Here is a 24,300-nt window from a genome sequence, read left to right on the forward strand (position 1 = left end):
AAAATAAAAAGAATGTCTTTTAGGGAATGACGTCATGTTTTTAGTCAGAGATGGGCGTGGCTATTAGAATATAGATGCTTTTATGAGCCAGTCACAGTAATTATCATATTTATCATTTGACGTCAAAACAGTGGAAATTTGGAATAGGTTAAATTAATTTATAATTATAGCTCACACCTTTCTCATTGGCTCCTGAAACCAATTATTTCATTATTTTTAGTTGCCATTTTCTACATAGATGGGTTTTACCTAGATGTAAACCCAGCTACTTAATTCTTTGCAGAAAATGAGAAATGGCTGAAATAACAAAAAAGACGCAGAGCTTTAAGACCTCAAATAATGCAAAGAAAACAAGTTCATATTCATACGTTTTTAAGAGTCCAGAATTTAATCGCAGTTTTTACGCATCTTGGAGTCTTTTTCTCCTACACCAGTCTTGCACACTGCTTTTGGATAACTTTACGCCACTCCTGGTGCAAAACTTCAAGCACTCCAGCTTGGTTTGATGGCTTGTGATCATTCATCTTCCTCTTGATTATGTTCCAGAGGTTTTCAATGTGGTAAAATCAAAGAAACACATCTTTTTTAAGTGTTTAGCTTTTAGTTTTTTCCAGAGCTGTATATAGCACAATATATTTCCTAATCTTGGGCAAAATGATACACTTCTGATATAGATAAGAAAAGTTTAAAAGCCACCGCCCTTAGTCCAGCAGACTAAGGTGCTGACACCATGATCAGGAGATTGCTGGTTTGAATCCCAGTCATGCAGGTTGCCATCAGCTGCCGAAGCCCTGAGAGAGCACAATTGGACATGCTCTCTCTCTGTGTTTCGTTAGATGGCGTTCTTTTCCCTCATCACTCCAAAGGTTGATGTTGATCAGCACAAGGCATCTGTGAGCTGATGTATCAGAACCCAGTCACTGCAAATTTTAGATTGCAATATTTAAAGACGTTTTACAATACGGGCAAAATTAATTGGCACCCTTCTTATCTGGGGTGCTGCTAACGATTGCTTGCAATTTCTGAGGCTGGTGAACATTGGTAATTCTTGCTCTTTCTTTTCTGGGATGGTCCTGATGAGAGCCAGTTTCATCATAGCTCATAACTCAACTGATGCTCTCAAACACATAAAGAGGGAAATAAATTTAAGGAATTAACTCTTGACGAGTTCAGCACAGCTGTTAACTGAAAGCTGATCATTCCAGGTCATCATTCCAAGCCAAGATAAGCAAAGCTGTCATCTAAGCAAGATGTGCCAGCTTTGAAGAATCTAAAATATAGAACATGTTCTGGTTTGTTTAAAACTTTTTCGTTTACTAAAAAATTCTGTATGTTTTTTTTCCTACAATGCAGTATATTTTTGAATTTATGTTGCTTTCAGAACACACGAGTTATTATGCAACATTATGTCATTAGTCATTGTATGGTATTATGAGCTCCACAAATGATATAAATTAAAGACACATTCACAATGCATTATCAATACAGTGTTTATAGGATATGAATTGTTTAATTACTCAGAAAAGGTTTTGTGTCTCTGTTGCTGTACGTATAGTCCTTCGTTCTCAATAAGAACAGTATCAAGTGAATTGATCCATGTTTTTTCTACCTTCTTTTTCCAGTTCAGATCAGATACACATACAGGGCTGTAAATCCGTTCAGCTGTACTGTAGACCGCTGGAGCGGCATTCTGATATAAAGCATAAAATTTAACATGAAGGAAATGTGACTGCGCCCATGTAGACAACTGGCTGTTGGTTTAAGAATTCATAAGAATGTGAGATTGTGTTTCCACACGTGAGAATATGTTTTTTGTCTGTGTGTTTGTGTGTGTGTGTGTGTGTGTTTGTGTGTGTGTATCTGCTAACGCTTGGATGCAATGCAGCTGACCACATGCTCACAGTACTCTAAACCCCCTGCAGTAACAGTGAGCTGACAGTGTGTCCTCACATTGTGGAAATTAAAACAAACCGCAGCATGGCACATTACTCACAGCTAAAAATCACACCGCATCTTTCTCACCACCGCCACCCAAACAGCAACAACCGCTGAGAAAAAAAACAAAACAAACAAACAAAAAACAATAAATTGGTGAAGAAAATCATAAAAAAGGAGACAGAGAGGAAAGAAAAAGAAAAAAAAAGCCGTCTTGCCACGCGGAGTCCTGATGATTCATGGCCTCGGATGTGACATGTTGCGTATCCAGGCAACTGCTTCCCTGCTCCATTCCGTTAATTAAAGTTTCAACGTGTTTTTTATGGGCGGAACATAAACGGACGGGCCCAGGCTCAGGCAGGACCTGGACGCGCAGAGGTGCCTCTCGCTGGAGGAAAGGAAGACGACTGGAAATGAGAAAGCGCAATCTCGTAAAATCAAGGTCCTCAGAGGCTGACCTGATTATTGAAGTCGTAAATAAGACCCTCATGGGTGTGATTAATCCTGCGTCTTCCTTTTCCACCGTCTTCCGGTTCATTTACATGGGCCGGAATGGACGGGTGGTTTATCGGCGGCAGGTTAAAACTATTACGCGGGTTACGGAGAACAAAGAAATAAAAATGAAATGGATTGACCCACTGACTTTGACTTTTTGGTCCTTTTGGAGTCACTTTCCAAAGATTAAAAAAAGAAAAGAAATTGCAGTTATTGCCAGTAATAAAACCAAAAAAATGTGTTATATGATGACGAATTTCCTGCTTCCATTGGACATTTTAATTATAACAGTCCTACAAGTCAGATTTTTTTTGCTCTGAAACTCTAAAAATGAGCCTAAACAACCCTGTTCCTGTCTGGACTGGCTGTAGAAACCTTTGACTGGGATTCCTGCCATTGTGTATTCAAACAATTGAGTATAATGTTGTAATGCGACCACTAGATTGTATGGGCAGTGTCTCCATATAAGGACAAAGAAAAATACCTAAAAGTAAAGTGTGCCCAAATTATCTAAAGACATACCATAAAGGAAGCTCCTTTTTATTGTATTATTTAAAGAAAACACTTTGATTACTTTTAATGAAGTGAAAGAAGGAGTGTGAAGAGCATTTTAAAATTTTAGCTAAAAGAAACTATTGTAATATGTACACACATAATTCTAGCCGTATGCGACATCATGTCACCATCATTATCACCATGATTTCCTGCTCTGAAACAAGATCAGAATCCAAGATGGCTGCACTGTACATCAACAGTTCATTAGCATATAAACACAGTACTGTCCAAATTCTAGAGTATCTTTGGAAATGTTTCTATAGACTTCGGATGCACAAAAAACTGCATAAAGCATTGATATGAACTTGATATCAAGCTAGAAATGCTAACCTGAGACAACTGTGCTAACAATACCCGTATTTATCAAACTTCTCAAAGCTGAACTATTAGAGCTACTACAGCTGACGAGTGGTGATCTTATCTTTAGTGATCAGTACCTTCACTCTGAGATGATTGAAAAATGAGACAAATGACAGCTGATATCTAAATGTTTAACTGGAATGCAGTCAACTCAACTCAAATTTGACATATTTTTAGAAGGACCAACATCTTAGGTAAATGGTTATAAAAACCATTGTAAAAATGCAGATTCCAAACTCTCAATCCTCATTTCTGTTTCTAATAGATAGAAGATAAAATACAAAATATGAATTCATCTTCAGATATTAAGCATTTATAGTGATGTGGCAAGCATTTTAATTCAGTCGCACACTAAGGGTGTCCTATCGTACACCCTGCGCAAGGTGTGTCGCGATGCTCATTCCTACCTTACCCCTCATCAACAGTGTATTTTCACTGCTTTATTTCCACTCTGTTAAAATAGCGTTCAGAGTTTAGGAATAATTCTACACTGATGGGCGTGGTGGTCTAAAAACACAGGTGCGCCACTGACTGAAATGAACCTAGACAACGGTCAGTCGTCGTCCATTCCTTTAGCCTGTAGAGCACAAACCGGACTTTTAACTCAACAATAAACAGAATGAAGAATAAAATAACGTTACTGTTCCCTTAAATGAGCTGCTGGATGGCGGCGCGTTAACACGCAGCGGCCGCTCCGGGTCCGTTAAATGGTGCTTTTGTGTTACTATTTGTCGTTTTTTCCGTTTATTTCCTGCAAATATGTGCATCGGAACACCCGTGCACATGTTCTACCACCGCCAGACCCTGCTACAGTGGAGAAATCAGCCAGAAAACACGCTACTGGACGAGGTTCTGCAGACGCTACTTGAGCTTAGCCTGCTAAGAGACCCAGGCCGCCAGCCCGCGGTGTTTCCTGATGCCGGAGCCCAGCGGAAGTGCCATCGCAAGCGGTGCGAGCGTAAGCGGAAGCGCGGAAAGAGAGCCGGGATCCGCGCGAGGCTAAAGGCTAGTCCTAGCCGGCCGGCCGGCTATACCATCGCTCTTTCTGGCAAACGTCTGTTCCCTTGACAATAAACTGGACTACATCCGACTCCAGCGAACAACCCAGCGTGAGTTCAGAGACTGCTGTGCTTTGGTTTTTGTGGAATCGTGGCTGAACGACAACACGCACACGCCCAGAGAATCCACAGCCACTTCAAGGACACGGGTGACGCGCGGCGTATGTGGCAGGGCATCCAGGCAATCCCCAACTACAGGACAATGCCACCATCCTGTGAACGTGATGCCTCCCTCCCTGATGCCCTGAACAACTTTTATGCACGGTTTGAGGCACAAAACAACACGATGGCGAGAAAGACCATGCCCAAGCCGTACGAGCAGGTGTTGTGCCTGACTGCAGTGGATGTGAGGAACACTCTGCGCAGAGTCAACCCACGAAAAGCTGCAGGACCAGACAACATCCCCGGCAGAGTGCTCAGGGAGTGCGCAGACCAGCTGACAGATGTTCTCACGGACATCTTCAACATCTCCCTGTGCAGCGCCACTGTCCCAACGTGCCTCAAGTCCACCACCATCATTCCCGTGCCGAAGAAGTCCACAGTGTCCTGCCTCAATGATTACCGTCCCGTTGCACTTACACCCATCATCATGAAGTGCTTCGAGAGGCTAGTCATGAGGAACATCAAGACACGACTGCCCTCTTCACTGGACCCCCTGCAGTTTGCGTATCGTCCCAATCGCTCCACGGACGATGCCATCACCACCACCCTTCATCTCTCCCTCACCCACCTGGAGAAGAAGGATACTTACGTCAGAATGCTGTTTATAGACTTCAGTTCAGCATTCAACACCATCATCCCACAGAACCTCATCAGGAAGTTAAGATCGCTCGGCCTCAACACCCCCCTCTGCAACTGGATCCTGGACTTTCTGACGGGGAGACCCCAGTCAGTCCGGTTCGGGGGCAGCACCTCCAGCACCATCACACTGAACACTGGGGCCCCCCAGGGCAGTGTCCTGAGTCTTCTGCTGTTCACCCTGCTGACTCATGACTGTGCTGCAAAACACAGTTCTAACTGCTTTATCAAGTTCGCCGATGATACAACCGTGCTGGGTCTCATCACCAAAGGCGACGAGTCAGCATACAGAGAGGAGGTGCAGCGACTGACAGACTGGTGTACAGTCAACAACCTTCACCTGAATGTGGACAAGACAAAGGAAATGGTTGTTGACTTCAGGAGAGCACAACACACCCACTCTCCACTCAACATCGACGGGTCCTCTGTGGAGATTGTTAAGAGCACCAAGTTCCTTGGTGTCCACTTAGCAGATAACCTCACCTGGACCCTGAACACCAGCTCTACAGCCAAGAAAGCCCAGCAGCATCTCTACTTCCTCCGGAAGCTGAGAAAGGCCCGTCTCCCTCCACCCATTCTCACACTCTTCTATAGAGGGACCATTGAGAGCATCCTGAGCAGCTGCATCACTGCCTGGTTTGGGACCTGCACCGTCTCTGACCACAAGACCCTCCAGCATATTGTGAGGACAGCTGAGAGGATCATTGGCATCTCTCTCCCCTCCATCACGGACATTTACACCACCCGCAGCATCCGCAAAGCAACCAGCATTGTGAATGACCCCACTCATCCCTCACACGAACTGTTCTCCCTCCTGCCTTCGGGAAGAAGGTACCGCAGCATCCGGTCCAGCACGACCAGATTCTGCAACAGCTTCTACCCCCAAGCCATCAGACTCCTCAACTGCAGAGACTGAACTGATGGTTTTTCTGTACATGCACACACACTCTTACCCCACTTACCCCAGAAAATGGAAAGCACTAAAAACCCTACTACCTCACTGGACTCTATTGCACACTGTGTATTAATTAACAACCCAACATGTCATTAAACAAACAGTAATCCATTCAGTCCATTTTAAACACAGAAGTATCATTATTTTTGCATTGAAACCCAGTAGCAATGAGGAGCAAAGAGTTTTCAAATCAAATATGTGACCGTAGTGGGAGTATATTACATTTAACATACATTTTAATGGATATTATATGAAAAATGCAATATATTATAGATATTAAAGGGCTACAGAGTTATTAAATTATGCTGAGACATGAGAATGAGTAAGTGCATACCATCATTTTTACAGGCAGGCATAAAAATCTCTGCGTTTAAGAATCTAACAGAAAACCAAGAGCCAAGAAATCTCCTTACAGAGCAAACATCATCTTAGCCATCAGGGCTTGTATTAGAAAATGTGTTATTATTTTAGTTATTATGTTATTTATGAGTTATTATTTTAGTTAGTATGAAGGCAACCTTTGTCTTTGTACAGGAAATCATTTTTGCAACAACAACAAAAACAATCCTAAAATGGGGACAGTATATATTTAAAAAAAGGATCCTTGCCATTTAGGTCTCAATCAGAACTCTTATTAGATCCAAAACTAAGATTAAGCTTTCTACAGTAACTAGATAAACTAGTTTCAAACATAAATTTGATAAAAAAACATTTACTTGGCCCATATTTCCTTCTTGACTGGCTGTAGAAACTTTTCACTGGGATTCCTGCCATCTTGAATTCAACCAGTTGAGTGTAATGTTGCCATTTAACCATTAAATGGTACAGATGAGGCCAAAGGGTTAACTTTTTGATTATTTAAAGAACGCTTCAATTATTTTTTGTTATATAATTTTAGAAAAAAAAAATCCCCATTTTCTCACCAGTTTACATGACCTCCCCTATCACTAGTGATGCTCCAAGACCAGGAGTGTCAAGACTAGCACATGCCTCCTCCGATACATGCGAAGTCAGCCACCACCTCTTTTCAAACTGATGCTGATGCAGCATTACCGAGTAGCATCCCAGAGCACTCGGTTCCGATACATCAGCACACAGACGCCTTGTGCTGATCTACATCACCCTTTGAAGTAATGTGGGGAGAGAGTAAGGCGAGTTGTGCTCTCTCAGGGCTCTGGTAGCCGATGGCAAACTACATAAACAGGATTCGAACTCCTTACACTTTAATTACGTTTAAAAAGTATGAAATTAAAGAGTGTAAAGAGCATCTTAGAAGCTTAAAGAAACTACATGCACACAGACATGCTAAATGTGGATGTGATTTCTGCAGGATTTACATGTCTATCTGCATGGACAATTCAAGCCAGATGCCGCTGGTCACAATCATCAATATTACCACCCACTGTGCTGTCCACTGTGGGTAGTAATGCCTGCAATTAAGCATTCCTTGTAAACTTGACACCAACAAACGTGAACTTTAAATGTCAAAATCAAATGTCACATCCGTCTTACACTCACTGTCATGCCTAACACCTCACAACTTATACAAGTCTACGGGTGTTCCCAAGCTGTCCCCTGAGGTAACACTTTGTAATCAGTATGCCTACTATTATTGTATGACTTTTATTTTGAAAACCACTGAGTTATGTCAAAAAATGAGCTGTTTCCTGTGGTGATTCGAAAACTAGCCTTTTAAATTAGACTAAGACACTGATAAATAAAAGCATCCAGTGAAGGTTCTACCAGGGGAATCTATGTAATGCTATGTCACTTAACTTTCTAACCAATCACCAGCTTCCACCGGCCTTTTAAATTGTTAGTAACGTGACTAACATGCTACCTTTGCTGTTGTTTACAAGTGTTGAAGGTTTTATTTTTCCCTGCCAACCTCCCCACTGCCTTCAATGTGGCTCCTTAAAAAAAATTATCTGATTAATCACAACAATATTCTGTGATTAATTGAGATTAATCGCACTTGTTTTTCCTAAAACGCAAGTTTTTATAGTGGATATTTCAATGTAAAAAAAAAAGAATAAATATATAAGAAATGTAAAATTCAGTTATATTTATGTTAGAGGTGTCAATTAAAATGCTAGTATATACTTCTATGTTTGAGGGGAGATAAAGCCAATGTGGGGGGCTGGAATAAAGAATGCATGATAAATTGTATAGAGGATTTTTTCAGCTTGGTTGTAAGGATTTCTGAATTAGAACTTAATTTGCTGAGTATAAAAGCAAATTTTGACACCTGTAGTTGGTTATTATGGTATGGATTAGTTAATGAGTTTGGACTTTTGAGAGCGTTTTCTCCTTCTGCTTGGTTTGTTTTCACACGGGTATAAACAAAAATGCACCAAAATGCTCAGCAATAAACCCTAAATCAACCGCAGGCACATTGTTTCCTCTGATTGGTCACAATTGTCTGGCGCGGTAGCAAGAAGGTAAACATAGCAAGAAAATTCTATGTTCCAGCTTGTATATCTGTGCAGTATGAAGCTGCTTTAACACTGAGAATTTGCCGCTGCACTTTTAAACACAGTGTTTTCAATGGAAAGGCTCGAGGCTGCGAGCAGTGAATGCTGCACATTACTGCTTGTGTAAACAGCATGGAGCAGCAGAGACAGCATTTGTTTATTGCTTTATATTAACTGGCTAATACAGTTGCATGAAAAAGTATGTAAACCCTTCGGGAGGACTTGGGTTTCTGCATAAATTGGTCATTAAATGTGTTCAGATCTTCATCTAAGTCACAACAATAGACACAATAAACACAGTCTGCTTAAACTAATACCACACAAAAATTATAAGTTTTTTGGTACCACTTTAAAATAAGACTACCTTTATAAAGAGTTTATAAATGGTTTACAATTAGTTTATTAATGGTTACTAATTAGGTTGTAAATGCCTTAAAATGATTAATAATCAGTTATAACACACAATTACAAAGGGCAACAATATAGATGGCTGTATCCCTTTCTATGTATGTGTTATAACTGATTATTAATGATTTTTAAGGCATTTACAACCTAATTAGTAACCATTTATAAACTAATTGTAAACCATTTGTAAACCCTTTATAAAGGCAGTCTTATTTTAAAGTGGTACCCATTTTTATATGGTTTTATTAAACACAACATGTTAACATTCACAATGATGGGGGAGAAAAGTATGTGAACCCCTAGGCTAATTACTTTTCTAAGAGCTAATTGGAGGCCCTGCCCTATAAAAAAACACACCATAATTATATAACTATAATATATATATATATATATATATATATATATATATATATATATATATATATATATATATATATATATATATATATATATATATTGTGTGGTATTAGTTTAAGCAGACTGTGTTTGTCTATTGTTGTGAATTAGATGAAGATCAGAACACGTTTTATGACCAATTTATGCAGAAATCCCAAAGAGAAGTTATCCCAAAGGGTTCACATACTTTTTCTTGTAATCTTGTGTATCAGATTAAACTGCACCTTATCAGCAGTTTAGCTCAATTAAAAAGGAGTATATTTGATAGCTGGGTCAGATCAAGACCAGATCACATTCTCACCACTAGCGATTGGGCGTTACTGATTCCAAATTAATCTCATGCGCTAAAGCTTTAACGTTCACAGCCTTAATATCAAATCCTTTACTTATCAAGATATATATATATATATATATATATATATATATATATATATATATATATTTTTTTTTTTTTTTTTTTTAAATATACTTAAGTTGACATAAGTTGTTTTAAAATAATGTACTTTTTCATGTTAAGTATACATTTGAAAAAATATGCTTAATACACCTTTCTTTTACGAGGGTAATGATGTCATTTGACCACTAGATAGTATAGTATAGAGGCCAAAGGGTCAACATTTAAAAAATATAAAACATATCACTGTAAGAGAAGCAGAAACGTAATGTCTCCATATGATGACGCAGGAGGCTAAAGGAGGCCTATACACTCATTAAAAAATGATCTGGAGATGCACTGTAGAGGATCCACCTATTGATTATTTAAAGAAGACTTTGATTACTTTTAATATAGTATTATAGTAATAATATAGTAATCCCAAAGGGTTCACATACTTTTTCTTGTAACTGCAAATCAGATTAAACTGCACCTTATCAGCAGTTTAGCTCAATTAAAAAGGAGTATATTTGATAGCTGAGTCAGATCGATACCAGATCACGTTCTCACCACTAGCGATTGGGCGTTACTGATTCCAAATTAATCTCATGCAGCTAAAGCTTTAACGTTCACAGCCTTAATATCAAATCTTTAACTTTTCATGATCAAATATCTTTTAAATCTTGAATCTGAAACTAAAACAACCATTATGACAGTGATGATGATGTTCATACTACTGATAATGTTGACCATGTGGGCCTTCATCACCAACAGCCTCCGTCATGAAGCCCATAAGCTCTTTGTATCCACTTCACCACACCACAATTGTGTAGAGGACCCTAGTGGTTTGGAGTTCTGCTCAGCCAGGTTTCTCTCTCTCTCTTTCTCTCTCGAGCTCAGATAGCATGCTACCATCCATGGGCTATTTGTTGAGGAACCATAGCCAAAGCCAATAAACTACTGCGCAAACAAGAAAGCCGGGTGTAGACGAGAGCAGAGCAAAGACGAAACACGAAGACTCATCATCTGCTACTGGCAAAACAATGAACAGCGCCGAGACCAACCAAACAAGACAGGAGAGCAAAGCTGCTGTGTCAGATAGCTTGAGCTTCCGACGCCCCTCACGAGGTTTTAAATTGCGTAGCACATTAATTAATGCAATTAATACAACATAAGAACATCTCATAATGATTGAACCCCATAATAAAGGATCAAAAGGTCTTCAAATATTAAGTAGAACAGTCTTGGTTCTGATTCCAAGAAGTATCATCCTGGCCTATTAATATACAGCTATGGGAAAAAATAAGAAACCACTTAAAAATTCTGAGTTTTTTTTTTATTTAACCAAAGTGAAAACTCTAGAATATAATCAAGAGGAAGACGGATGATCACAAGCCATCAAACCAAGCTAAACTGCTTGGATTTTTGCACCAGGAGGGGCATAAAGTTATCCAAAAGCAGTGTGTAAGACTGGTGGAGGAGAACATGCCAAGATGCATGAAAACTGTGATTAAACACCACGGTTATTCCACCAAATATTGATTTCTGAACTCTTAAAACTTTATGAATATGAACTTGTTTTCTTTGCAATATTTGGGGAGGAGGGACACCTAAGTAAACAAAACTGTAATTCTTAAAAAAACCTCTTTCAAAGTCAAACAAGGGCTAGATGTTAATCTACACAGATTTCCAAGATGCATGAAAACGATAACCAGGGTTATTACACCAAATATTGATTTCTGAACTCTTCGAATGTGAATCTTTATGAATATGAACTTGTTTTATTTGAGGTCTGAAAGCTCCCTTATAAACTACAGACAAAATTTCTTCCAAATAAAATTCCCCCCCAAAAATACTGTCATTTAGAGCATTTATTTGCAGAATAACAAAAAAGATGGCTAAAATAACAAAAAAGATTGCAAATAATGCAAAGACAACAAGTTCATATTCATAAAGTTTTAAGAGTACAGAAATCAATATTCGGTAGAATAACCCTGGTTTTTAATCACAGTTTTCATGCATCTTGGCATGTTCTCCTCCACCAGTCTTACACACTGCTTTTGGATAACTTTATGCCGCTCCTGCTGCATACAGTTAAAAAAAATTCAACAGGTTCAGCTTGATGTGATGGCTTGTGATTATCCATCTTCCTCTTGATTGTATTCCAGAGGTTTTCAATTTGGTAAAATCAAAGTAATGCATCATTTGTGAGTGTTCTATTATTTTTTTACAGAGCTATATATCTATAGTTTAGCCAGAAATATGCATTGATTTTGAGGTCAGCTTTTTTTTATATATATAAATTTCATTTTTTTCTGTCTATATGACGACACCAAATCCTGACCCAAAATTGGCATTTCTGTGTGGATGAGACGCCAAAACGCAGACAAAAATATCTTCTTTTTTTCATACACAGATATACAGTATCTGAACAGGGACTTTAATGCAAAGCCTGCTATTGTTTGTTGGGAGTTTTCTCTCTGGTTATGGAAGCTACAGTGGAAAAAAGCTAGTTATCTAGTTTGTGTTTGTCATCTTCACTCTAGTCAGTGTTTCTGGAACATACTGCTTGACCCCCTAAAGTGAAATTCTGGCTATGGCATTGGTATGCCTGTATATGTATGTACAGTATGTGTGTGTGTGTGTATGTATGTGTGTATGTGTGTGTGTGAGAGAGAGAAAGACCACGGTTGACTTGTCCTTCACATGGATGGTTTGGCCTGACGTTAGACCTGGGTGCACATTCTCTCTCTCTCTTTCTCTCTCTCTCTCTCTCTTTTTCTCTCACACACACTCACACTTACACACACTCTCACACTTACACACACACATACACACACACATTAACTGGACCCTGCAGCTATCCCTCAAACCCAGTAGAAAGCTTGAGCGCATTCATGGCGGCTTGGCTTCTCTACTGCCAAAACGCTCTCTCTCACACTCTCTCCCGTTCTCTCTCTCTCTCTCTCTCTCTCACCCTCTATATTGCTCTCCTTTCACTGTTTTGTGTTTGAGATCACTCTCAAACACAAAACAGACCAAAAGAATTTTAATTTTTAACCTGATGCTGCAAAAAGGTTATGCTGAAATTACATGGTTTAAATCCTAATAAAAGAGTTTTTCACATTACTTTTTTCATTATTCAATGTAGATGATGGATGCTAAAGTGAAAGAGCCTCCATACACAGCCAAGAAATACAGCTGATGTTCAGAGTGATTTGTAGGACGCAGCTGATGTATCCTTCCTAACAGCACCATGATAACTGCTCAAAGATGGCAGGAGTCAAAGACTTAGAGTTTGTTTTAAAGTGTTTTCAAATGAATTATAAATTATTTCTGTTAAGTTTCACGCCTCAGTGTCATCACATCACATCCCCACAAAGCCTCATTACACTGTTTCAAATGTGACCGACAGGCTGCTGAAAAGGACTCTTTACAGGACGGTCCTACTGAGGACACGTTCTACCTCGACTGCACCCTGCGCATTAGAATGCGTCTACAGTCTAATTCATTTGTACTTACATTTCAGTGTGCAAAATAACCCTGTGTTATCTCAGGGGTTTTTTTTTTGGAAACATCCACACCTGTATAAGTTATGAGGTGCTATATTGTGGGTGAGGGTAAACACTGGCTCATGGCAAAGCCACATGAATTACATTTCACAATCCACAGTGTCATCTATATACTGGGAAAACATCATAGAAAGCATTACCACACACAGTGGACAGTACAGTTCATGGTAGTAATCAAGTGTATGGTGGTATCTAACTAATGGCGTCCCATTGCTTGCTGGGATTTTTCAGGTAATAATCTGAAATAAAAGAGTTCTGTGCCATTTTTAACTCAACCTGTATATAAACTGCCATTGCTAAAGACCCAAAAAAGGAAGATCCACACTTTTAAGGATGTGAAGATTTAATCTATTAACTAATCTTGCTTGTAAAGACTTAATAAATAGTAATGAATCAAAAATAATAATATAAATGAATAAATAGTGACATGTATGGTAATCCTTAAAGGGACAGTGACAGACTATGCATAGAGTGGACAACACTTGTATGTTCCAGACATGAGACCAGTCAGAAAAGCTGTGTATAGTTAAATAAAACATGATTTAAAAAGGAGAATATTAATAATTGATTTGGTAAGTTCTCGTGAAAATCCATAATCCAAAAAGGTCCATAAAGGGGTATAATAGAGTACATTGGAAGAGCAACCGGATAGACAAACAGATAAATGGGTGCTGAGACATATGGATTGATGAGTGGACGGTTAGATAGATGAAAGGTGAGTACATAGAATGCTAGAGAACCAAATAAAAGAGACTGTCCATTGAGCAATACCAATGTTCAGCTTGCTCAGACCTCTAGTGAGTTTGATATTGCTGTGCTCTGTACACTTCCCAGCATAGATTTGCTTCTTTGGTGAAATACAGGCTAATTTGCTGAGGGTGAGCTGAATGGCTAAATCGAAAAAAGCACCTTCAGTGGCAAATTTACGGCCTATTTGCAAGATCAGGGGGTGAACCAAAGACGTATGATGAATGGTTGGACACAGTGTCCTTCAAACAGCGCATTTCTGTGGGTGCGGCAAAGTCTTTCCAGTTCTCCAGTTGGAAAAACCATCTCTGGGGCCTTTAAAGTTGTGAACGTGTACAGAACTACAGAGCCGAAACAGTGTGCTCAGCCTTTAGAAGCCCTTCTACTGTTTTTGCCTTTTCTGACTTTTGTGAAGTAAAAAAAATAAAATAAAATAAATAAATAAGTGCAGTGGAGTGGAGTTAGTGTCATCAAATATTGTAATGGTACTAGTTTGTCCTTGGGAGGACAGTTGGAGGTGTGTATGGCCGAGAAACTGGACATTGCACCACAAGGTCTCTCAAAACACTGCGCCTAGTGGATTCAAACACTGTGTTCTGAGAATATGTAAAGAAATCCTAAAGAAAAACTTACAAACGTTGCACTAAAAAAGCCCCTCAGTACACTAAACTACAAATTTTCAACACAGAATGCAATGTTCTTTTAAACATGCCAGCTGAAGTCTTTCAAATATTACATTGAGAGTCTTTCAGTGCATTGAAATGAAGGCTTTTCAGAATATTTCAGGTTCTGTCAAACATTGCACTGAGCCAATCGGTTGCATTGGAAGTCTTTCAGTGCAATGTAATGGGAGTGTTCAGTGCATTGCACTGGAAGACTTTCAGTACATTGCAATGAAAGACTGTCAGTACACTGCAATTGAAGGCTTTTAGTACATTGCACTGGAAGACTTTCAGTACATTGCACTGGAAGTCTTTCAGTATACTGCAATGAAAGGCTTTCAGTACATTGCACTGAAAGACTTTCAGTATATTTCAATGGAAGACTTTTAGTACTCTGCACTTGCAGACTTTCAGTACATTCTATTGAAAGACATTCAGTACATTGCAGTGAAAGGCTTTCAGTACATTGCAATGGAAGACTTTCAGTACATTGCAGTGAAAGTCTTTCAGTATATTGCAATGGAAGACTTTTTAAATATTATACTGGAAGACTTTCAGTAAATTGGAATGGAAGATGTCCAATACAATGTACTGGAACCTCTCAGTACACTACACTGCAAATCTTTCAGCACACTATACTAAGTCCTTTTAAACATGCCAGTTGAAGTCTTTCAAATATAGCATGGGGATCATTCAGTACATTGAAATAGAAGTCGTTCAGTTTATTGCAATGGAAGTCTTTAAGTGCATTGAAATAGAAGACTTTCAGTACATTGCAATGGAAGACTTTTAGTACTCTGCACTTGCAGTCTGTCAGTACATTGCAATAGAAGACTTTCAGTAGATTGCAATGGAAGACTTTCAGTACACTGCACAGGAAGACTTTCAGTACATTGCAATGGAAGGCTTTCAGTTCATTGCAATTTAAATCTTTAAGTGCAATGTAATGGGAGTCTTTTGCACTGGAATACTTTTAGTACACTGCAATGTAAGTCTTTGGGTGCATTGTAGAGAGAGTTTTTCAGTATATTGGAATTGAAGTCTTTCACAGCACATTGTAATGAGAGACTTTCAGTACATGGCAATTGCAGCCTTTCAGTACGTTGCAACTGAAACCATTCCAACACTGCACTAAGAGTGTTTTCGGCCATCTGCTCTGGGAGTCTTTCGGTACACTGCATGAAGACTTTCAGAACAGTGCAGTAAGGGCTTTGCAGAATATTTTGCCAAGAGTCTATAAAACACTGCACTGAAAGTTTTAGAGATATTCAGACCACTGCAGTGAGATCCTTCTGCTGTGTTAGGCTGACGGAGAGCTGTGTTAAGAAAATGACATTCTTGACCTAATCTTTGCTTTGGTTGAAGTCCACAACATACTACATTAATATTTTAAACATGTCTGCATCAGGGTTCTTTCTCATCGTCTCAACAACAACTACAGATTTTACACACATTTTATTCTTAGTGCTTTCGGATTTCTTTTCTTATGGCAGGTGAAGATAAAAGGCTTTACCATAGAGCGAAGCTGATATTCTAAATAAGTAGTTATGTAGATTAAATGCAGATACATACATACATCTTAAGGTTAGGTTGGTAAAGGCTAAACAGTGAGTTCTATTTTTTTAAGAATTTGATCTTTATGACGTGTAATGGACTATACCTTTGCTCCTACTTGGTTTGGGGATCCAATAAAGATCTGCCCCAGCGCAATCATGTTTTTAACCCAATTCAAAGCAGTTCAATGAAAATTTATACACTAAAAAGCATGACAGCTTAAATCTTGTTTCCGAGAGCATTGCCATTTCACCAGTACTCATTAAATCCATTGGTTTGCTCTTTAACTGAGTTCAATACGTTTAATTCTTGAATCGTAAGGACCACACACACAAAAGCCCTATCCAGACAGGATTACTTCTTTTTACGTCTGTAAAAAAAAAAAAAAACTACACTTTTACACATTGATAAAACTCTTGCATCCGGAATAAAATTGAAAAAACAGGAGGACCAATGAGTTTTTAGGCATTCTCTGTCTCATGACATCGCGTTCAGTAGCTCCTCCGTTTCCACTCGCTGTTGTGTTTATGTGAATCTCCAAAGTGTAATTACGGTGGGTGGCAGTGAACAAATAGCTATTTTATTAAACGCGAGGTGATGAAACTCAGAGATGTCAGTCCGGACAGGACTGAAATTACCTTATGACCACAGAGTTCAGTGAAAAACAGTAGATAATGCAGCCTGTAATTTTTTCAGAGGACGTCTGGGAAAAACACCTACATGGTCGTTTCGGACAGGAATAAAATCACAGAGGACCCCCAATGAGAAACTATTGCCGTCTAGATAGAGCTAAAGATGAAACTCAAGATGGCCGACCTGGTTTTGACTGTGTGTCAGCAGCTTTTTCTCCGGGCAGAATTATTATAGATTGAAATGAAAACGCTCAACTGTTAAAACACTAGAGTCATTTAAGTCTTACCAACAACACAAAGAGTCAGGAACCATTTTTAGAAGATTTTCTTGACAAAATTCATGACAATCTTGACCTAATCTTTAAGCTTTAGTTCAAGCCCACACTGTGCTTCAATAACACATCAAACGTTTGTCTGCATTATGGGAAATTGTAACAAATTCAGGCAGCAACTAGCTGATATATGTGAATCAGCTTCAGAATGGCAATATCCAATATTAATTATACCATTAAATCAACATAAGCTCTGAAAGAACCCAAAGATTTTGACACATTTCAATCTCCACGCTCTCGGTTTACTGTACCGATAAGCATGGAAATCTGAAAAACTCCAGATCCAGAAAAGAAAAGAGCTGACGTACCTCCGAAATCCGGCCTGAGACGGATGTCATACCCTTTCAGCAGTTTGTCCACCGTCGTCTTGGCCACAGATATTCCAGTTCCAGTGGATGTGCTGCAGAAAAGAGAGGTGAAATCACTTCAGCATTCAAAAAGAAGAACAATTTAGTAACTGAGCATTCAAGACAGGCATTTTTTGCAGAGATTAGACACTTCATAAACCCACAGTATGGGTTTCGGAACGGATTCAGGAGTTATAGGCCATGAGGTAGCAGGTGACATCCTATAGCAATGCGTTTTGATTTCAATTTCTGCACCTCCTTTTTGTGTATTATTTCAAAATGAAAAAGGCAGCTGCAATAAAACAGGCTAATTCAATTATCATAGTAATTTTTGTGGGAATAAAAAGAACAGCCTTCACTGAATACACAAAGGGTATGTATTGACAAATACAAGGAAAGCATGTAAGTAGTAACTAGCTTAGTGCTTAAATGAAAAATAACATTGTGTCAATCATACAAAAATATTTGATACATATTTACAAATAAAAACAATGTGTTCATTTTTATTTAGTCTGTATTTGTATGTGTCAAACAGGTTGATGTCCACAATAGTTGGATCACAATAATTAAACCTCATCTTTAGTCACACCACTGGCCAAATAAGGAGTTAACTTGGATAGAGAGTCAAGAGACGTGGAATGGATTCCAGGCAGTGTCAAAGTGTAGGTGTCTAAGGCTATCTATATATTGCAGGTGGAAGTTAACTGGTGAAATATATTTTTAAAAAACTGGATCCTCATGATGTGTACTGGGTCCAGCCTTGCTAACGTTTGGTATGGGTGTAAGAAACTATTGATATTTTGAAGTACGGCGATATTACATATTTTCAAAAACACAATATCAATATATTTGGACAGTTTTTTATTTTGTGTTGGGTTATATGCTGGGTTGTGTTGCAATATACAGTTCCGCTTACACTATTGCCACATTTCACAATATATTGAATCGAGAACCCTGTATCCTTGCCAATCCACAATCCTAGTATTTGGATGGGGGATTTTTTGCACCTTTGACCCAGCGCAATTATGCAGTTACTCATTTTAGAGCAGTTCAATAAAAAATGGCCACAGAGACAGTCTTGGCAAGCTCAATTAATTTGTAAATCTTCCAGTGTGTTTCAGAGAGCCTTGCCGTATTGCCAACATTCATTGTAAGTATTGGCTTGGTCATTAACTCAATTTCAATTTAGATTTTTTTTTTTGTTACTTAAAGAGCATGTTAATGTAGATGAAACCCAAAGATGGTGAACTTGTTTTTGATTGAGTTCCAGCAGCTTCTGTTTTGGGTGGAATTAGATTAGAGAAATGAAAATACTAAAACGATAAAATGGAAGATGTTGGAGGTTGAGAACTCATAAGAACCCAAGAAAGAGCATGTGAGTGTAGATAAAACCCAAAGATGATAAACTTGCTTTTTTGATTGGGTGCCAGCAGCTTCTGTTCTGGGTGAAATTAGATTAGTAAAAATGAAAATACTCAAGTGTCAAAATGGAATGTGTTAGAGGTTTCAGAACCCATGAAAGAGCATGTTAGTGTAAATAAAATGCAAAGATGGTAAACTTGCTTTTTTGATCGAGTGCAAGCAGCTTCTGTTTTGGGTGAAATTAGATTAGAGAAATTAAAATACTAAATCGATAAAATGGAAGATGTTGGAGGTTTGAGAACCTATAAGAACCCATGAACACTTTGTAGACTAATCACAGTGGACAGCCTCTGGTCCACCTGTTGGTCCAAAGCTCTAGTCTTAAAATGTATGATAAATAATGAACAAATGTGTCAAAAACGAATACTAGCAGCTCAAGATTGCCACCAGATTAGGACCTGGTGGCCACTTAGCACGTCCACAGGTGGTCCAAATCGTGAAAGCCAGAACGATCTCACACTAGCAAACATCAGGGAGGATATGAAGGGTCCTGATGCTGCTACAGATCGACGGGCCTCCATGTCGGGAGGCAACAGGCCTATTTATTGATAGGCGTCGTCGCTGTCAGATCTCCACTGGCCTAGCGCGTCTGAATCTAGAACTAGCCGACATGGTGGTGGGTAGGAGGGGGTGGGGAGGTGGCGGTGGTGGTTGTGGTGATGGTGGTCGTGGTGAGTGGGGGTTGTGGATGAAGCTTAAAGTGTTTGATTAGGCGTTTTGCTATGCCTCGAACGTTGCCTCTGAAAGGAGAGCGCACGTTTTTTTTGCGCTCGTTTTTCGAATTGCATTCAGCCTACGAAAAATGAAAAGACACGCATGTTACAGAATATTTCACTAATAATATTATGCTTTACACTATCAGTAAAAAAGCTGAACAGTTACGTTTATTTTTATCACCAAATGTACAACATGATTTTTCAGGTCCAAGGAAATACAGATTAAATATAAGATTTTAATATAAGAACTAAATTTTTCTGACAATCCCTTCATGCTACCAGCTCAGTGACAAGATACCACAAGGTTCCACCCCCTGTGACAGTTTTGTTATTTTTTAAATTACTGAGCATGTAATAATATACATGATATGCTATGTGTTATGTATGGATATATCTCATGTATTTCTAATTTGGAGATTTGGAGATCTCATGAGCACGCGCTCATGTTTTCACTCACACACAGATGGATGCGCGCGAACACACACACAGACACACACACACACACACACACACACACACACACACACTCACTCACTGTTCGCTCACACGTACGTACGTACGCGCGCGCGCGTACACGCACACCTCAAGTGTTTATGCCAATAACAGCTATGTTCTGTTGGCTATCAGTAAGCAGTGGTCAGCGCTGAATGGCCATAGGTAGACTGATTTGTTTGAATCGCGATTATTAAATAAATCAATTAATAAATGAATGAACAAACCAAGCAAGCAAATAAAAAAAAAAACAATAAGTAAAATTCCACGTTTTCGTCCAAACATCGTTGACTGCTCATACATATACATCTGACCCAATACACAAATCTATTTTTTTCCTTACCATTGTACGAAGCAGATAGACGACAGCACCGTCAGAGCAGAAAGCAATCCACATAGTTTGTCTTCCTGAGGACCCAACATTTCCACAAAAATCCGTTTTAATGCACTTTCAGTAATCCAGCCTCCAGTGGTCCAAAACGAGAAGGAATTCTAACAACACATGTGGGGGTAAAAAAATCCAACAGAGGGAAAGGGAATTTTACCCAAAACAAAACCAAAAAAGGCCAAGTCAATCGTTCAAATCAAACCCGAACTAGCGACACACACACATGTGTTGTGATGGCCCTGAAAAAAAACTAAACAAACAAAAAAAAAACAACAGAAGAAAAGAAAAAGAGGTGAAAGCAGATGAGTGGAAAGAGGGGGTCTGTACAGCCTTTGAAGGGTCCCAGCTGTTTTTTTTTTTTCTTTTTCCCCCTTTCCTCGGCTATGAAAATCCGTGCAGGTCCCAGACCCCCTCGGCCACAGCAGCATTACACATCTTCTTCTCAGATTTTTTTTTTTGTTTTTTGGAGGGGGGTGGGTGAGGGGTCGGGGGGTTGGAGAAGGGGGGGAGTTTTGAAAAAGTGCTAAAAAAAATGAAAGGGGTCTTCTGTAGCTGAAACACGAACACGAAGAAGGCAAATCGAGGAGGAGGAGGAGGAAGAGGAGGAGGGTTGAAGTGGAAGAGGAAGAAGAGAAAGAAGGGGAAGGGAGGGAAAATGATGAAAAGAAAAAAAGAAAAAGGAAGGAAAAGAATGGTTTTCTTCTCGTTTTCTTCTTGCTTTATTTTTTTTGTTCACTCTCGCTGTTGCGGATTCCCAGTCCGAAGGTGCGGATGAGCCATGATGGTGATGATGATGATGAGGAGGAGGAGGAGGGGGAAGGAGGGAGAGGGGGGTTTGCTCCTCTCTCTCTGTATCTCTGTCTCACTCTCTCTCTCTCTTTCTCTCGCTCGGTGTTGTTTTAAGGGTTTTCTCCTTCCCCCTTTTTTCGAACCTCCCTCAGCTGGAATCGTCGGTTTGGGGGGTGTCAGGGGGTGCAGTGGTCGAAAAGGGAGAAAAATGAAAGCTGCATCCCCCCTCACAGTCGCCCTCGATGCTCGAGATTGGCTTCTCCGTTGATGATGATGGTGGTGGTGGTGGTGGTGATGGTGAAGAAGAAAAAGAAGAAGGAGGAGGAATGCACATTTAAAAAAATAGCAGCCAGAGGAATATCTAATGTAGACGTCAGAGAGTGGTGTCAGTCCGTGGTGCCCCCCTTCATGAAGTTACAAGAGAAAAATAATAAAAAAAAAAATAATCGTTAGTTGTCGGTAAGAATCACGCGCCAATAAAGAGCGCGTGCCCCCCCCAAAAATGAGAGAAAAATGTTGGACGTATTTCGATTTAAAAAAACAGGTAGAAAAGTCCAGGATTGCGCCCTGCTGGAGCCCCAGAATCCCCTTTACGCGCGCGCCGCCGTCAGCCCTGCATGTCCCGCTCACTCGCTCGCCTTGGCGGAGAGACGGAGCCCGAGTGATGACACACTTCAGTGGGGAGGAACCGACACGAGGAGGGAGGAAGGAGAGAGAGAGAGAGAGATATAGAGGGAGAGAGAGAGAGAGCAATACACACACAGAGTAAGAGAGAGAGAGGGGGAGAGCTTGAAATATCAGAGAAGAAATGCAAAAAAAAAAAGATTTAATTAAAATAAACTAAAAAAAATGAACAAATAAAAAAGACAGGAATAAAATCAAACGAACCAAAGAGAGAATAAAATGCAGATCCATACACGCGCCCTGTCGCTGTGAGGAGTGATGTCTGGTGAGCTTGTTCACTCTACAACCCACATTAAAATGCGCTGAGCGTTTTCCGTGCGTTTCCGATTTTTTTCGCAACTGTTTTTATTTGTTTCCGAACGTTTTGAGGAGTTCTCGAACGTTTCGGCGCATTTCCGAGAGCTTCCAAACGTTTCCAATCGTTTTCAAATGTTTTCAAGCGTATTTCGAATGATTGAATTCGTTTCGTTTCCGTTATTTTTTTTTATTTGCTTTATTATTGTTTTACACGAGCTGAGGATTCTTACGAATGCCGGATTAATAGTGGATACACACATACAAACATACACAGCCATTTTACAAGTACACACAAACGCACAAAAACATACACAAACATATACAGGCCTATATAAACATTAACATTCATAACGCATGCCGGTATGTTGGCTCCAGTCCTACTATTACTACACATGCTCAGGTGTCTATAAGGCAGGAATTTGTTCCCTATAAAGCGACACAAACGTGCTACAACCAAGACAAGTGGTGTTTTATTAGCATTATTATTATTATCACTATTATTATTTTTTTTTTCTTTCTTCATTTTTTCCACAGAAGAGGAGGCTTTCTGCAAGGATCTGTGTGCTGCCTAGTTGCTAGGCAACCCTGCGAGCAGTGATGCAGCGCCAGTGTGTTTGGAGGGGAAGGCTGCGCGCCACACGGCACATTTTAAAGGAGCTAAGGCGGGACAGGAGGGCAAGCGATGATGTCTGCATGTGGTGCAGCCTGCCCCCGTCCCAAAAACCCCGCTGCCTTTATGGGACAGCCAGCCAGATAGCATCCTCTCCAGAACCAGAGCAGAGGACTGACACGCGCGCAGGACAGAGACAGACGGTCATCAGCGCTATCTACAGTAGTTCAGCGGCACTTTACAAGATTAGTTTAATGAGGCATTACCAGCCATATCAGCATGTTCATATTCGCAGACTGTACATCATATGTTTACTGCACAGCGTGCGATGTAGAGCAATAGTGGGCTTTGATGAGGCGCTGGACTGCGGTCAAGCATGCGCGTTGAGCCGATTTGATCAGAGCTACTGTTGAAAACAACAGCAAAAAGACATAAGCTACCGATACAGAGAACACAAATTCATTTGGCCAAAAATGAGCATTGATGGTAAAAAGAAGAAAGAAAGAATGTGACATCTCTGAATTATAATTTTTTAGCAAGTGCTCAAAGGTGATATCTTTAGGAATTTTGTTAAATGTACTGTAGACTATAAAAAGTGCCATTGATTATAAAAAGTCAGCTGTAGACACCACTAACTATGGACAGCATCAATCCCAGTCTTCAGAACCACTTTCAGGTTTTACAGTTTAATGTGTAGTTTCAATGTTTTATGCCCATTTTATTCATAAACAATGTAAACGGAAAGATACATTAAAATAAAAGCTAATCTTCAATGCTAAATGCTAAAAGAGGAATTAAGAACTGGACAATAATAATTAATTTCTGCACCATACTGCCCTAAATGTAACCAGCTAAACTAGTTAACCAGCAGCTAGGTTGCTGAATTTCAACTGCTATACAGCTCTGGAAAAAAAAATAAGAGACCACTTACACAGGATAAGTTTCTTTGATTTTACCAAATTAAAAACCTCTGGAATATAATCAAGAGGGAGATGGATGATAACAAGCCATCATATCAAGCCATGTCAAGATGCAAGAAAACTGTGGCATTATTCCACCAAATATTGATTTCTGAACTCTTAATCTTTTTTGTTATTTAGGTGGAAGATTCCCCAGTCTTTCCCCTAGAAACACCATAATATTATGAAGGGGTAAGGGCACAGAAGAGAAATGGGATTGGTCCTTAGTACAACATTACCACAGTCATCTGTAGCCCCAGCAGCACATTCTTGTCACCAGAACCATGGACAGC

General features: G+C 39.5%; 1 protein-coding gene across 2 annotated transcripts in view; it reads right to left on the reverse strand.

Moving 5' to 3' along the window:
* gabrb4 (gamma-aminobutyric acid type A receptor subunit beta4) overlaps positions 1-22,575 on the reverse strand; it is a 121,689-nt gene extending 99,114 nt beyond the window's left edge. Inside the window, exons 1-2 of one of the 2 annotated variants that reach the window (XM_022676236.2) lie at positions 20,624-22,575; positions 17,612-17,703 (exon numbers count right to left, since the gene is read on the reverse strand). In XM_022676236.2, the coding sequence (XP_022531957.1) occupies positions 17,612-17,703; positions 20,624-20,703 (172 nt within the window). In that variant the 5' untranslated portion in view covers positions 20,704-22,575. The remainder of the gene's footprint in view (positions 1-17,611; positions 17,704-20,623) is intronic. The other variant, XM_007231692.4, reaches the window with a different exon arrangement.
* Positions 22,576-24,300: the final 1,725 nt, after the last annotated feature.

Source organism: Astyanax mexicanus, chromosome 17 (genome assembly GCF_023375975.1).
Source record: "Astyanax mexicanus isolate ESR-SI-001 chromosome 17, AstMex3_surface, whole genome shotgun sequence".
In the NCBI taxonomy this organism is placed as follows: Eukaryota; Metazoa; Chordata; class Actinopteri; order Characiformes; family Acestrorhamphidae; genus Astyanax; species Astyanax mexicanus.